The sequence below is a fragment of the Gymnoscopelus braueri genome (assembly GCF_963280865.1).
Source record: "Gymnoscopelus braueri genome assembly, chromosome: 11".
Taxonomy (NCBI): domain Eukaryota; kingdom Metazoa; phylum Chordata; class Actinopteri; order Myctophiformes; family Myctophidae; genus Gymnoscopelus; species Gymnoscopelus braueri.
This window is the reverse complement of record NC_137613.1, coordinates 5,568,518-5,583,253: the sequence shown is the minus strand read 5'-3', so window position 1 is coordinate 5,583,253 and position 14,736 is coordinate 5,568,518. Positions and strand designations below refer to the sequence as shown.

General features: G+C 40.8%; 1 protein-coding gene across 1 annotated transcript; it reads left to right on the top strand.

Moving 5' to 3' along the window:
• The first annotated feature begins 507 nt into the window (after window positions 1-507).
• Window positions 508-14,002, top strand: mterf3 (mitochondrial transcription termination factor 3). The gene is made up of 8 exons (XM_080441928.1): window positions 508-560; window positions 2,349-2,771; window positions 3,573-3,779; window positions 6,050-6,239; window positions 7,735-7,882; window positions 8,519-8,590; window positions 8,991-9,152; window positions 12,177-14,002. The coding sequence occupies exons 2-8, from the start codon at window positions 2,360-2,362 to the stop codon at window positions 12,369-12,371; spliced, it is 1,386 nt and encodes a 461-aa protein (XP_080298054.1). The 5' UTR covers window positions 508-560; window positions 2,349-2,359; the 3' UTR covers window positions 12,372-14,002.
• The last annotated feature ends 734 nt before the right edge of the window (window positions 14,003-14,736 follow it).

The following is a 14,736-nucleotide window of genomic DNA, read 5'->3' as shown; positions in this document are numbered from 1 at the left end:
GTGTATTGGAATATTTTGTCTAAATTCGAAGCAGAAAAACTCAGTACTCACATACAATGATTCCATTCTATACGTGTGTAACAGTGTATGTAGTTGAACAAATTAAGCTTAATATTTCAATTGTATGCGGTCGCAAACATAATTATGGGCCTAATAATAATAATACTAATACCACCCCTACACAATGACCGTGTTTGGTACAGCCCATAGTGACACTTCCGTTGTGATCATCAGTTTAATCCCATAGTCCGGAAGGACGGCCGCGTTGATAGGCTATAGATGGTTGTCTACCAACACTTACTTTATTAGCTCAACTTTGAGGTATTTAACCCGGAGCTTCATTAGAATACGTTTAACTTTGTACATATTTTGTTATTCTTTTTATTTAAAAAAAATCTCCCTCATTGAATATGTATTGTATTAAAAAATAAAAAGCAGGCTGTCTCCTATGACAACCAATTGAGCCAATCACAGTACGACTGTCCCCCCGGGCTATGGGATTTCGGGTCCACATTGTGAAGACAGTTGACATTCAGCTCCACTGCAGGAGGAACGTTCAGGTTGGGGACAATATTGTCTTATTTTGTCAACAAACACGTTTTTCATTTAAAAATCATTTAAATCTTACATGGTTTATTCATTATGAAAACATAACTGTTCCTTTACTTCTAGTCACTGAGCTAAACCTTATGCCTGTCTCTATATGTATGTCTTTATATTATAGTGTGAACTTCAGTGGTGGCAGATATTTTAAAAGTAGCAATACCACAATATAATACTCTGTACTCTAAGTAAAAGGCCTGTGTTCAAAAAATTCATATAATTGTAGTAGAGTAAAAGTATAATATTTGCCTCTGAGAGATGTAGTGGAGTAGTAAAGTACTGAAAACTGGAAATACTCCAGTACTTAGTTACTTTACATCACTGGTGATCTTAACATAAATAACTTTGTATTGGGTGTTGTGTGGTTGGAGATCATGAATGAATACCCTTAATATCCTGTAAAACAGTAACTGTTTATGACAGATTAGAATGCATAGGCCAATCTCTCCCTGAAACTTATACACATATATATACTTATATACGAATACTATATTACATATATAGTATATATACTATATATGTATAATATATGTATGTATGTATAATGTATGTATGTGTAATATATACACATTATATATGTATATAATACAATATATATATGAAACTTATACACATATATGTGCTGTACATGCAGTGTAACTGATTAACAATAAATACATAATATTATGTACCTTTTAAGCCCTTATATAGCACTTACCCTAGATATTAACGACCATACAGACATAACTTGGTCATTTGTTTCTCTTGTTTTTGTTACTAATAGGCTTGTTTTGTTTATTGACCACAATATTTAAAACTATAATTCAGACAGCATGCATGTTATTATTTAGATAGATGCTAGGTTCATTGTTTACCTGGTATCCTATAGTTTCAATGTACAGATACTTTTTTGGTTTAGACCAGGGGTCAGGGGTCATCGCCATGCTGGCTTGAGGTGGACATTGTTGTCAAAATTCTATTGTTTGCCACCATGGACATACAAATGAGTGGACAATAATGTTACCAGAACCACATAAAGAGCTATAGCCTTTAATGACCTTTACAGGTTTCAGAGTGAACTCAGGATGCTTGAAAATAAAACGATTAGAGAACCACTGTCCTAGTGGACTCCTGATGTACCATAGTGCAGTGGTTCTCAAACCTTTTTGTCTCAGGTCTAAATAAATAACTTTTGCATCCAAGGCACCCCTGAATTACATTGTTACTTTATAGAACCTTACGTTTGTCATATTATGGTACGTAAATATGTAAATCGTTTCCATTATGACAGATTGAAAATAACTTGACATTTACCCTACAGCATCCCTATTTTGGGGGGAACATTCACACGTTGTGAGCTTGTAGATCTGCTATTTTTGATAAATCGATTTTTTTGCAAAATCTTTGAATAGATATTGTTTAAAGCGAACATTTTTAACTCTATTCTTTGCTTCTGGGGGTCCCTGGAACAAAACATTTGGAGATGGGGGTCGGCATCCAAATACACAGCATTTTGGGGGTCCTTGACATGAAAAAGTTTGAGCACCCACCGATATAGAAACAGTATTTTCAGAAAACTGTTAGGATTTAGAAGACATTTGTCAAATCTGTCTCAGGTCTTAATGGGTTAAGAGGGTTGCAAATGGACCCTGCAGGTCTGTAACTCTGAGAGTGTACAAATGGAACCAAATGGACCCTTACAGGTCCATAACTCTCAGAGTTATATATGATGTTTAACTTCTTGCCTGTGTTCTTTTTTTTTGTAGTGTAAACGGCCATGGCTTCCAGCTCCTGCATGCGTCTGTGCCACAGATGTACCAGGAGTGTTCTTCACTCCAAGGTGGCGGGGGGCGTGGCCTTGCGGTACTCTACCATCCAGGTCCAGCGATGCTCCTTCACAGCCTTAAGGATATCATCATCCACCAACAACAAGGCCACCGGGTTCCCTGCTCTGTCTGGGAGCCACTCGGCGCCGCACGCCAGACACCGGTGGAAACAACATCTCTATTACGGCGACGTTAGCGGGAAACCGTTGTCAACCGAGGCCAAAGGAAACGAGGACACCGCGGGAGAACTGTCGAGAAGAACCAATGCTGCTGCTGTTGCTGCTGCTCCGTACAAGAAGAACCGTTTATCGCGGAGGATCAGCGATGTCGTGCCGGCGGCTGCAAGCCAGACGGCGTTGTTGGGTACGTATGCTGCTGTTTCTTGACCTGAGTGCATGCCATGATCAGTGGTGCAAAGTAACTAAGTACATTTACTCAAGTACTGTACTTAAAGTTGTACAATGCAGATTCACAAATAACGATTTTAAGCAACCTCTGCTGGTCACTACTGTCACTGCATACAATTTCCGTAGTCCTCGATTACCCAGAATTCCATTTGTTTTCACCGGAAGCCGGAAGCGTTTCAAAAAGCGTTCTTTTAATTGTTTTATACTATCTACGGATCGTTTCTCTTAGCCAGTGGAGCATTAGTTACCATGAGCTGTGCTTTCTTTTTCTGTTCTTTTTCGATCTTCCAATCCTACATTCTCTTAAAATCAGCGTGAGGTTCCTTTTTGTTATTAGCGCGGTAGTTCCTGGCCAAACAGGAAACCGTTGCGGTAGTTCCTGGCCAAACAGGAAACCAGTGCATTTCCGCCTCCGTTTTCCGGCCAGATGACGTCATTTTCCCGGGAAAGTCCCCCCCGACACCGTTCAATAGAAAATATATAAATAAAAGGCTTCCGGGGGTGAAATTCATGGAGTGGGTGTTGTGAAACTTTTGCCACTCACAAAAGATATACAATTTAACTTTAGTTTTGTTGAAAAAGTTACCTAGTATTACTTTAAGTTAAGTACACTTTTGAGGAATTTTTACTTTACTGGAGTTACCATTTTGTAAGTATTGATACCTTTTACCTAAAGTAAAAAAATGTGAGTACATTTTCCACCACTGCGTGTCAGTTAATTTTTGTTGTTGCGTTTTCGGTTTGCGTCGTCGACCAGATCTGGACGCCAGGAGGCCACGCCTCTCTGCCCTGGAGGAGATCAGCGATGAGGAGGCCAGGAGGCCACACCTCTCTGCCCTGGAGGAGATCAGCGATGAGGAGGCCATCTCCATATCCGTCTCCTCGGCCCTGCCTCCTCCTGCCTCCCTGTCTCTGTCAGAATACGTGGACAAGTCTGAGACGCTCAGCAAGCTGGTACAGCTAGGTGAGAACCAGCGCTGTAAAGTAACTAAGTACATTTACGTTTTTTTTTTTTTAGGTATTACTTCAGTATTTACAATTTTCAATACTTTAAAAAAATGCTAATCTGCAAGCTCACAACACGTTGCAGCCGGGCATTGTGAGATTATTGTAGATCGGATATTTTTGCACGACACTGTCATAGTACGATGAAGTTTAAGCCAGGGATAATGTACAGGGAGGTGGTCATTATTGACATTTAAAGCCCGACAGGGATAATCACCCTGAAGGACTTTAATTTTCAATAATGACCACCTCCCCATACATTATCCTGCTTATTACACGGCTACTTAATACATAAATAAATACATTGACCCAAAAGTAACAACAAAACAAAGTATTTCCTTGCTTATGGGAATTGAAAAAAACACGTATTAGAAGGACAATATCAGTCACCAGAACCAAGGACGGGTGTTTCCTATGAATCTAACATGGTTAAAATGGAGTTTGAAGTTACAATAGTAAGTTTGTTTAGGAAGGGGGCGTGTCTGATAGAATGAATATCAAATATATAAATACTGAATCAAGCAACTTAAAAAACATCCGGGGTGTTCACAAAAGCCTGAGTAGACGATAAAATGACCCAAAAATGTTTTGAAAGTGAAATATCCCTGTATGTAGGTATGTGAATCTGTGTTATGTGTGGAGGTAAATTATATTTTATATTATATACATTTATAAAATGTATATACCGGTAATATAAAAAAATACATTTTTTTATTGTATTTTATTTCTCTATGTATGTATTAGAAAATTATTTTTCTGCAATATTTGTAGGCCTGTTTACCACGCTGTTAGAATAGACACCTTAACGGACAACGTCACACTGATAAAAACCAGTATGCGCACGCAGGCCGGCACCAAGTGAACCCCACCGCTCATATGATGCAATGTAAAAGTGGTCACTGCACTCGCGTGTCAAAATGCATCTCATTAAACTTTCAGATGCTGTTTTCCTCAGAGTATGGAGGAAGAATGCTTAGGATTTTTACTGTGATCTCTCGCTCTTGAAATATATAATCCTTGGTTTCTGCAATAGCAATTCAAAGCAGTTGTCCCCCAAACCCCACCTCCAGTGGCTGTCATAAGAACGGAGTGAGCGCTCTATGATCACGGCACAGCAGCTGAGCCTAATTTATGCTCCGTCCCGCGAATGTGTCGCGCGCAGAGTACGGCCGAGAATAGCAGACCTCCAAGCTCACAACGGTCGCATCCACGACGCGGTTGTGAGCTTGTATGTCAGCTGTTCTCAGCGCGCAATACCGTTAAGCGATGAAGTATACCGGTATATGTCTCGCTAGGGCGCACCTCACTAGCCAAAGCCAGAGGGGGTTGAATGAACTGAAACCAGCGCACCCCAAAACAACAGGTTTGGGGATCTGTTGGGAATTGATTACATGAAACAGTCACCTGTGCGTCCAGTCTCAACGTTGGTAAACAAATAATTGGTCTATTAGGAGGGAATCATTGGAATATCTGCTGGCAAAACTACCATGGACTTTACCATCAAGTAGAAACAAACTGGGAACTTTCTTAACAAGACTGAGGTTGCTTTAGATTAAGATCCCTCTCCTCTGGACTGAATAGCCCACAACATAATAAGTGTTAATGATGCTTGAAATGTACTACTTTAACTCTTACCCTGCCAGAGTTTTTTCAGAACAGTCTGTAGCCTCTGCCAGGGTTTTGACCGATTTTGGTACCTTTTCGCATAGCCACAAAATATTTTTCTCAAGTATGATTGATCCCCAGAAAATTTCTAATCACAGATGAGATTCAGGTGTGGTTTCACAAATGTCAACGAGGTCAATTTGACCTTGTTGTCATGTGTTGTTTGATGTTTGAAAATAGCTCAAAACCAGTAGTTTCAAACCAAAAAACATTGTGAATTGTTTGTCCGTTTCAATTTTAACATTGAAGTGGATGGAGCAGCAAATCTTTGGAAATTGTTATCTCCTTATTCGTTTGGAATATCGAAAAGGTGTCAATACTAAATAATTAGAGAATCTTTTTAGATTTTTTTTTTTTTTTTTTTTTTCATGACGTTTTTAAACGTCTTTGGCAGGCAACAGCTAATTTCTCAAAGACGTTTATAAACGTCTTTGGCAGTTATAGAGTTAATGTAATGTGATGCCTAAAATGACCTGCCTGTTCTAAAAAACAAAAAAGAATAAAAAGAAAGTTAAAAATAAAAAAAGAAAGTGAAAATATCCCTTTAACCTTCTCTCCATGCAGGCGTGAACCTGTGGAGGCTGGAGCAGAGGCCCAACGTGGGCTCCATGCTGCTGAGGCTGGACTTCCAGGCGGACGTGGCTCCCAGGCTGCTCTTCCTCAAAGACCTGGGTCTGGAGGACTCTGGCCTGGGCCGCCTGCTGTCCCTCAACCCCTTCATTCTCACCGAGAGCCTGGAGAACCTGCACGCCAGGTTAGGCTGACACAAGGGGGAGCAGTGGGGTAAAGTTACCAAGTACATTTACTCTAAGTACTGTACTTAACCCATTAATACCTGGAACGCATCTGTGTCACTTTAAATTTCTTTGGCTATTCAAAAATAGCAGATATACAAGCTCATAGCGCGGCACCGAGTGCCGCGCTACGAGCTTGTAGATCTGCTATTTTTGAAAAATCGTGAAAATTGTTTTTTTTTTTTTAAAAAATTCAAAAAAAAATTAGATTTAGATTTTTTTTAAAGAATTGCCTCAGGTCTTAATGGGTTAAGTACACTTTTGAGGAAGTTTGACTTTACTGGACTATTTCCCATTTTCAATACTTTTACTTCTACTCCACTACGTCTCAGAGGCAAATATTGTACTTTTACTGCGCTACAATTATTTGACAACTTTAGATACTAGTTACTTTGTAGATTTTGATTGTTATTACAAAACATACATTAACCTCTTCAGCACTATATATATTTTGGCCATTTGAAAATAGCCGATCTACAAGCTCACAATGCGTCACGATTGAGCTTGTAGATCGGCTATTTTCAAAAGATTTGTATACATTTTGAACTTGTGAAATGGGACACAAACCACAGTCAATGGGACACCGAGTGCCGCGCTATGAGCTTGTAGATCTGCCATTTCTTTTTGAAAAATCGTGACAATTTGTGCAAATCTTTGAATATATATTTTTTTAAAGCGAACATTTGTTACTCAAATCTTTGCTTCTGGGGGTCCCTGGAACAACATATTTTGAGATGGGGGTCCGCGGCCAAATACATATGATTTTGGGGGTTCTTGACATGGAAAAGTTGGATCAAAACTGAGCAACAAACTGTTAGGATTTAGGAAAAACATGTAGATATGTATTTGGCCGCGGAACCCCCATCTCAAAATGTTTTGTTCCAGGGACCACCAGAAGCAAAGATTTGAGTTAACAATGTTCACGATTGAAAAAAAGAAATAGCAGATCTACAAACTCGTAGCACAGCACTCGGTGCCGCGCTATGAGCTTGTAGATCTGCTACTTTTTTGAATAGCCCAAAGAACAAAAAAAAATGACACAGATGCGTTCCCGGTCTTAATGGATGAATTAATACCTGGCAGTGAATGTGTTAATTAGATTGTGATATTACCATGCTTAAAGGGATAGTTCACCCCCAAAATGACTTTTTTTTAATCGATTACACACCCCATGGAGACTTGAATTCATGGATAGTTTTTTAGTTTTTGTCGCATTCCTAAGCCAATAATCTGATGACCGGCGGTGGCTTCGGTAGGAGACACAAATTGTCAACTTTGAGTCTCCTACCGGAGACATTAGCATCTTTTCGCCGGCTATCAAATCAGGAATGCGACAAAAAAAAAAAAAATCCATGAATTCAAGGCTTTATGGGGTGTGTAATTGATAGAAAATAAGTAATTGTTTTGTTGAACTATCCCTTTAACCATGTTTCTCCCTCTTGTTTTCTCGTGAAGGGTGAACTACCTCCTCTCCAAGAAGTTCAGCTCTCAGACGGTGGCCTCCATGGTGGCCAGGGCTCCATATCTGCTCAACTTCAGTGTGAAGAGGCTGGACAACAGGCTGGGCTTCTTCCAGAAGCATCTCGGGCTCAGCCCCGACAACGTAAGCCTTATTCCATCCTATTGAGGCGTTTTCTACACATCATCATCACAGTATCAAGTGATCGATACGACCAAAAAGACCAATGAATTTGTAACCTCGCGTCACCAGTCTTTCCACCTTGGAGGAAAGCCTGGTATTCATTATTAAAGGCCTGTGTGATCCTGTCTAGGCCACACCTACTGAAAAAAAAAAAAAGCAATTATATTTCCGTAAGTTGCGGGTTCCGGTTTGGCGGAGCCGCTTTGTTTTGGTTCCCCCTGTTTGTTTCCCCAATCCCTATTTAAATGGAATAGAATTTCCCCGTGGGATAACAAAGGTAGACAGACACTAAATAGTCTCCGGAAAGTACACTCACATTTATATTTATTTAAAAAAAATAAGCTAAACTACGCCGCATCAAGGATTTTATTAGGTAGGCCCTATTACAAGGCCCTTGATCGCGGCCGGAGTTATTTTGGGGTGAGGTCTTTCCGGATTTGGGGGTTCCGCCCGCCTGATGACGCGCCTGGTGACGTAGGGTTACTTCCGCTCCCGACCGGATCACAAACCCAAAAAAGGCATTGATCCCAGGCTAATGAATTTGATCTGTTACAAAGTGGAATCAATGAGAAATAATGTGTTGTTTCTTGTTTTTAGACCAGGGACGTCGTAGCTCGTCTCCCCCGCCTACTGTGTGGCAGTTTGGAGCCCGTCAAAGAAACACTGAAGGTACTGGAATGCGAGTAGCGCGGCACTGAGTGCCGTAGATTGTAGATCTGCTATTTTAAAAAAAATCTTGACATTTTTGGCAAATCCTTGAGTATATATATATATTTGTAACTCAAATCTTTGCTTCTGGGGGGAGGGGTCCCTGGAAAAAAATATTTGACAAATGTTTGCTTTAAAAAATAAGATATTCAAAGATTTGCACAAATTGTCACGATTTTTCCAAAATTAGCAGATCTACAAGCGCATAGCGTGGCACCAAGTGCGCTTGTTTATCTGCTATTTTTGAATAGCCAAAGAAATCTAAAAATGACACGGATGCGTTCCCAGTCTTAAGTGTGTGTGTGTGTGTGTGTGTGTGTGTGTGTGTGTGTGTGTGTGTGTGTGTGCGTTTCACTTACAGGTGTGTAAAGTAGAGTTTGGCTTTAAGGAAAATGAGATCCAGCACATCATCATCGCCGTCCCCAAGGTCCTGACGGCCAACAAGAAGAAGCTGACCCAGATATTTGACTACCTCCACAACACCATGAACGTGCCCCATCATCTGATCATCAAGTTCCCACAGGTACGCTACAGTCTAGTGGTTCTACAGGTACACTACAGTCTAGTGGTTCTACAGGTACGCTACAGTCTAGTGGTTCTACAGGTACGCTACAGTCTAGTGGTTCTACAGGTACACTACAGTCTAGTGGTTCTACAGGTACGCTACAGTCTAGTGGTTCTACAGGTACGCTACAGTCTAGTGGTTCTACAGGTACGCTACAGTCTAGTGGTTCTACAGGTACGCTACAGTCTAGTGGTTCTACAGGTACGCTACAGTCTAGTGGTTCTACAGGTACGCTACAGTCTAGTGGTTCTACAGGTACGCTACAGTCTAGTGGTTCTACAGGTACGCTACAGTCTAGTGGTTCTACAGGTACGCTACAGTCTAGTGGTTCTACAGGTACACTACAGTCTAGTGGTTCTACAGGTACGCTACAGTCTAGTGGTTCTACAGGTACGCTACAGTCTAGTGGTTCTACAGGTACGCTACAGTCTAGTGGTTCTACAGGTACGCTACAGTCTAGTGGTTCTACAGGTACACTACAGTCTAGTGGTTCTACAGGTACGCTACAGTCTAGTGGTTCTACAGGTACGCTACAGTCTAGTGGTTCTACAGGTACGCTACAGTCTAGTGGTTCTACAGGTACACTACAGTCTAGTGGTTCTACAGGTACACTACAGTCTAGTGGTTCTACAGGTACACTACAGTCTAGTGGTTCTACAGGTACACTACAGTCTAGTGGTTCTACAGGTACGCTACAGTCTAGTGGTTCTACAGGTACACTACAGTCTAGTGGTTCTACAGGTACGCTACAGTCTAGTGGTTCTACAGGTACGCTACAGTCTAGTGGTTCTACAGGTACGCTACAGTCTAGTGGTTCTACAGGTACGCTACAGTCTAGTGGTTCTACAGGTACACTACAGTCTAGTGGTTCTACAGGTACGCTACAGTCTAGTGGTTCTACAGGTACGCTACAGTCTAGTGGTTCTACAGGTACGCTACAGTCTAGTGGTTCTACAGGTACGCTACAGTCTAGTGGTTCTACAGGTACGCTACAGTCTAGTGGTTCTACAGGTACGCTACAGTCTAGTGGTTCTACAGGTACGCTACAGTCTAGTGGTTCTACAGGTACACTACAGTCTAGTGGTTCTACAGGTACGCTACAGTCTAGTGGTTCTACAGGTACACTACAGTCTAGTGGTTCTACAGGTACGCTACAGTCTAGTGGTTCTACAGGTACGCTACAGTCTAGTGGTTCTACAGGTACGCTACAGTCTAGTGGTTCTACAGGTACACTACAGTCTAGTGGTTCTACAGGTACGCTACAGTCTAGTGGTTCTACAGGTACACTACAGTCTAGTGGTTCTACAGGTACGCTACAGTCTAGTGGTTCTACAGGTACGCTACAGTCTAGTGGTTCTACAGGTACGCTACAGTCTAGTGGTTCTACAGGTACGCTACAGTCTAGTGGTTCTACAGGTACACTACAGTCTAGTGGTTCTACAGGTACACTACAGTCTAGTGGTTCTACAGGTACGCTACAGTCTAGTGGTTCTACAGGTACACTACAGTCTAGTGGTTCTACAGGTACACTACAGTCTAGTGGTTCTACAGGTACGCTACAGTCTAGTGGTTCTACAGGTACACTACAGTCTAGTGGTTCTACAGGTACGCTACAGTCTAGTGGTTCTACAGGTACACTACAGTCTAGTGGTTCTACAGGTACACTACAGTCTAGTGGTTCTACAGGTACGCTACAGTCTAGTGGTTCTACAGGTACGCTACAGTCTAGTGCAGGGGTCTGCAACCTTTAAGGTCAAAAGAGCCATTTTGGACCAAAAAATCTATACAAAATCTCTCTTGAGCCGCAAAACCTATTTTAGCCCACTAATGCCGGTGCCGCGCCAATAAATAATATGTTTGATTGATTGATTGAAATTTGTATTAGGCAAAATAATGTAAAACAACACAGCAACACAGTTACATTTATAATACTTTTGTCTAAAAGGTCCGACCAAAAAAGTCCTTGCGGACTTGTTTCCGTTGGGGTCCTTGAATTAATTTCATAGACATATATAGTAGCAACCAAACAGTTCAAAAATCTACATAAAAATACAGAGAAAAAATACCACTATGTACAAAAAAAAGCATGAAAAAAAAAATATATATATACAAAAAAAATAAAAAAGGCTTTGACGCAAATTTGACAGAAATGTTGAAACATATTATTCATTCTACACATCTTTACAGTATTGGAGCATGCAAGAATCTGTGTCTCATATTACAGCAACGATAAATACAATTTTAAATGTGAAAAAAAAAGGAAAAACATTGTTAATTTCCATATAATGTTTTCTATAGCTACAGGGAGCCACAAGGGAAGGGCTAAAGAGCCACATGTGGCTCCAGAGTCGCAGGTTGCAGACCCCTGGTCTAGTGGTTCTACAGGTGCACTAGAGTCAGTGTTGATTTTGACAGCAAATTTTGTTTTAGTTTTAGTCTTTTGAATAAAATTCCATTTAGTTTTAGTCATATTTTAGTCATCTGAAATGTTTTAGTTTGTCTAGTTTTAGTCGACTAAATATCATAAGATTATAGTCGACTAAATCTACAGTTGATTTCATCAACTAGAATGTATTCAGTCGGTGCCTTGATGGCATCGTAATGGCTGGTTTTACACTTGCTTGCATGCTGAAAATAGCCGATCTACAAGCTCACAACGCGTCGCAGCGCGACGCGTTGTGAGCTTGTAGATCTGCTATTTTCAGAGCGCAACACCCGAGCGCAACCAAACATAAAATGACTTGTCTTTTAGTTCTACTGGATCTCTTCTCCACCATAGTCCCTCACTAACATTTTAGTCTAGTTTGTATTTGTTGACAAAATTGTCAATATATTTAGTCTTATTTTTAGTCGTCGTAGCTTAGTTTTCGTCAGTGGAAAAAGGTAGTCGACCAACATTTTTCGTCGTTAGTTTTAGTCGACGAAATCAACACTGCTCTTCTGTGTTCATGTGACATCATCATCGTCTCTGTCCCTCTGCAGGTCCTTAACTGCAGGTACCTGCGCATCAGAGAGCGTCACCTGTTCCTCCAGTACCTGTCCAAGGACCAGTACGACCCCTCAGCGCCCAACTACGTGTCCCTGGACCGCCTGGTGGCCCTGCCCGACGACGCCTTCTGCACCGAGGTGGCCTCGGCCACGCTAGAAGACTTCTACTTGTTCCAGAAGACACTGTAGTTACTGTAGTCAGTCCTTCATCATAATGAGACACTTCACCATGACCCCGGGGGGTCAGCTTATTGCCACCTATTACGATGACATATGGCCAGAACAGAGGCTTCACAGAGACACCACAGTTAAACACAAGCCCGAAAGGTCAGAGACGCGTGATTTGGGAACGTACGGGACTTGTTGGCAAACCCCGCCCCCCCCCACCCCCCCCCCCACTGTCTCCATTGACTGAATAACGCTTGCTTGAAAGGTAGGGCTTTGCTGCATGTTATGTCATGCAGTTAGTGACAGGACACAATATAAAAGACAGCTTTTGTGCATTTGTGCAGTAGGAGAGGCGTTCTCACATGCCCTATTTTCCTGTACAGTTTGCGGTATGTACCGTTCAAATTTTTGGCGGAATAGTCGAGTACAGTAGCCTACTTAGATATATGACAGTACAGACTACTGAGACTAGGCATTTGGTGATGAGAATTATCAATATTATCCATCCATCTGCAGGCTGGCAGACGGCTGTTACTTAATCCATTGAAATAAAGAAAAGGAACCAGAATAATCATTATCTCAATATATTCTATATATAATCTATATTCTATATCATTATGACAGGGATGCGGGGGTTAACTTAACAGAGCTGCTCCTGCAGTCTAAAATCTCCTCATTCCACTGGGGGGGGGGGGTTGCCAACCGGTCCCGTAGGCTACGTTCCCAAACCACGTGTCAGAGACACATAAAACGCCTTATGAATGATGACGCATGAACACTTTGAATTTCAACACTACTGTCCAGGGTTCCCACGGTCATGAAACATTTTTACATTAGGAAAACAGTTTTTCCAGGCCTGTGTGAGGTTTGGAATTAATTAAGGGTTTTTGGAAAATCTTTGTCTATCGTCTCTGTCGGGTGGAAACCTCATTATGTCCAAAACTGTTACTTTTCAGGATTCAAATTCTAAAATGGCAAAAGTAGCAGATCTACAAGCTCGAAACGCGGCGCGAAGCCTGCTACTTTTGCTGCTTTTGTGTGACGCTTGTATGATTTACAAAAAAACACAAAAAGTTAAACTACGGAGATGAGAGGTTTCTGCCCGACGGCAACGAAATACATTGTTTTATGTCTAACATTACGTGAAAGATTGGTAAAATGTGGTAACATGCAGTGTTACTCGATACGTTGTCAGCTTGTAGATCTGTTCTTTTTGTCACGTGACACCTTCGCTCATGTCTGTATCGGGGGCATCGATGGCACACTGGTTTAAGAGTCTCATTATTGCACTGTATGTATTCTATAGTCCTGGCAATGAGGTAAAATACTTTGGAAAAGTTATGGGAAAGTTTAGAAAATTCATTGTTAAAAATGTGTAGGAACCATGACTGTCATTTTCTTCTTTTGGCTGAAAGCCCTTCATGACTATAGCCTGGTGAACCGTCCCGGTCGCGGAATTCACATTTAATTTTCATACTGCATTCACCAGGCTACAGTACTTCGTGACCCCATGGCTGAGATAAGTCCATCTTATAGTATGAATTTACAAAGATTGTTTTTGTGTGAAAGTAAAAATGGAGAAAGGTGAGTGAGAGAGACAGATTGTTGTCCTTTGCCACTTATTATTGTTGGAATAAAATGTAATAACATCACTTTTCCCTGTGAACTTTGGTTGAAACATGGACGATTTTTTAACCTGCATCCCGTTGATCCGATGTGAGATCATTATAGTGTGGTAAACGATATGTTTATGTATTCGAGTATTTTTTCTTTGCAATTTTGCGTAAATGTCTGTGATAACGTCTTAACGCATCACTTCATGTGTCGTAAATGTGTCAAATTTCCAGGCAATCTCTAAATACACAAGGTGTTTTTCCCCACACACTGTAGGTATATGATCTCACATCAAAACAATGGAGGTTCAAAATGAGCAAAGATTTTCCCTTTCATTTTAATTTAGAACAAAGCCTTTGCTATTGGGATATCTAGTGGCCAGCCATTACATCCAGGATGGCTACAGTAAGAGTGGGGGCACCTTGATGATAAATTGGCTATTGTTTTACAAAATGTAAAAAGTAAAGAATTTGAAAGTGGTCTTAAGACCACTTTCAAATTCTTTACTTTTTACATTTTGTAACATAAAGCATGTATGATTTGAACATGCACGGTACATCACTATCTATCAGACTTAAATTTACCCTTCAACTTCTTGTTTATGCCCAAAATGACTGGCTATACAGATTTTGTAGAAATGTGTAAAATCGTGTCAAATAAAAAATCTATCCATTGCCTTCTCTTTAAAAAAAATCCAATTCTTCAGTACTTTTTCTGCAGTTTTATCAAGGTTTTCAATAATTCTAGAGGTTCTATGATCCTTCTGATATCC

Bases quoted from the DNA above. Each gene is read 5' to 3' on its own strand.
- mterf3 (XM_080441928.1), top strand. From the start codon at position 2,360: ATGGCTTCCAGCTCCTGCATGCGTCTGTGCCACAGATGTACCAGGAGT. The intron at 2,772-3,572 runs GTACGTATGCTG...GTCGTCGACCAG, and splicing joins AAGCCAGACGGCGTTGTTGG to ATCTGGACGCCAGGAGGCCA. The intron at 3,780-6,049 runs GTGAGAACCAGC...CTCTCCATGCAG, and splicing joins CAGCAAGCTGGTACAGCTAG to GCGTGAACCTGTGGAGGCTG.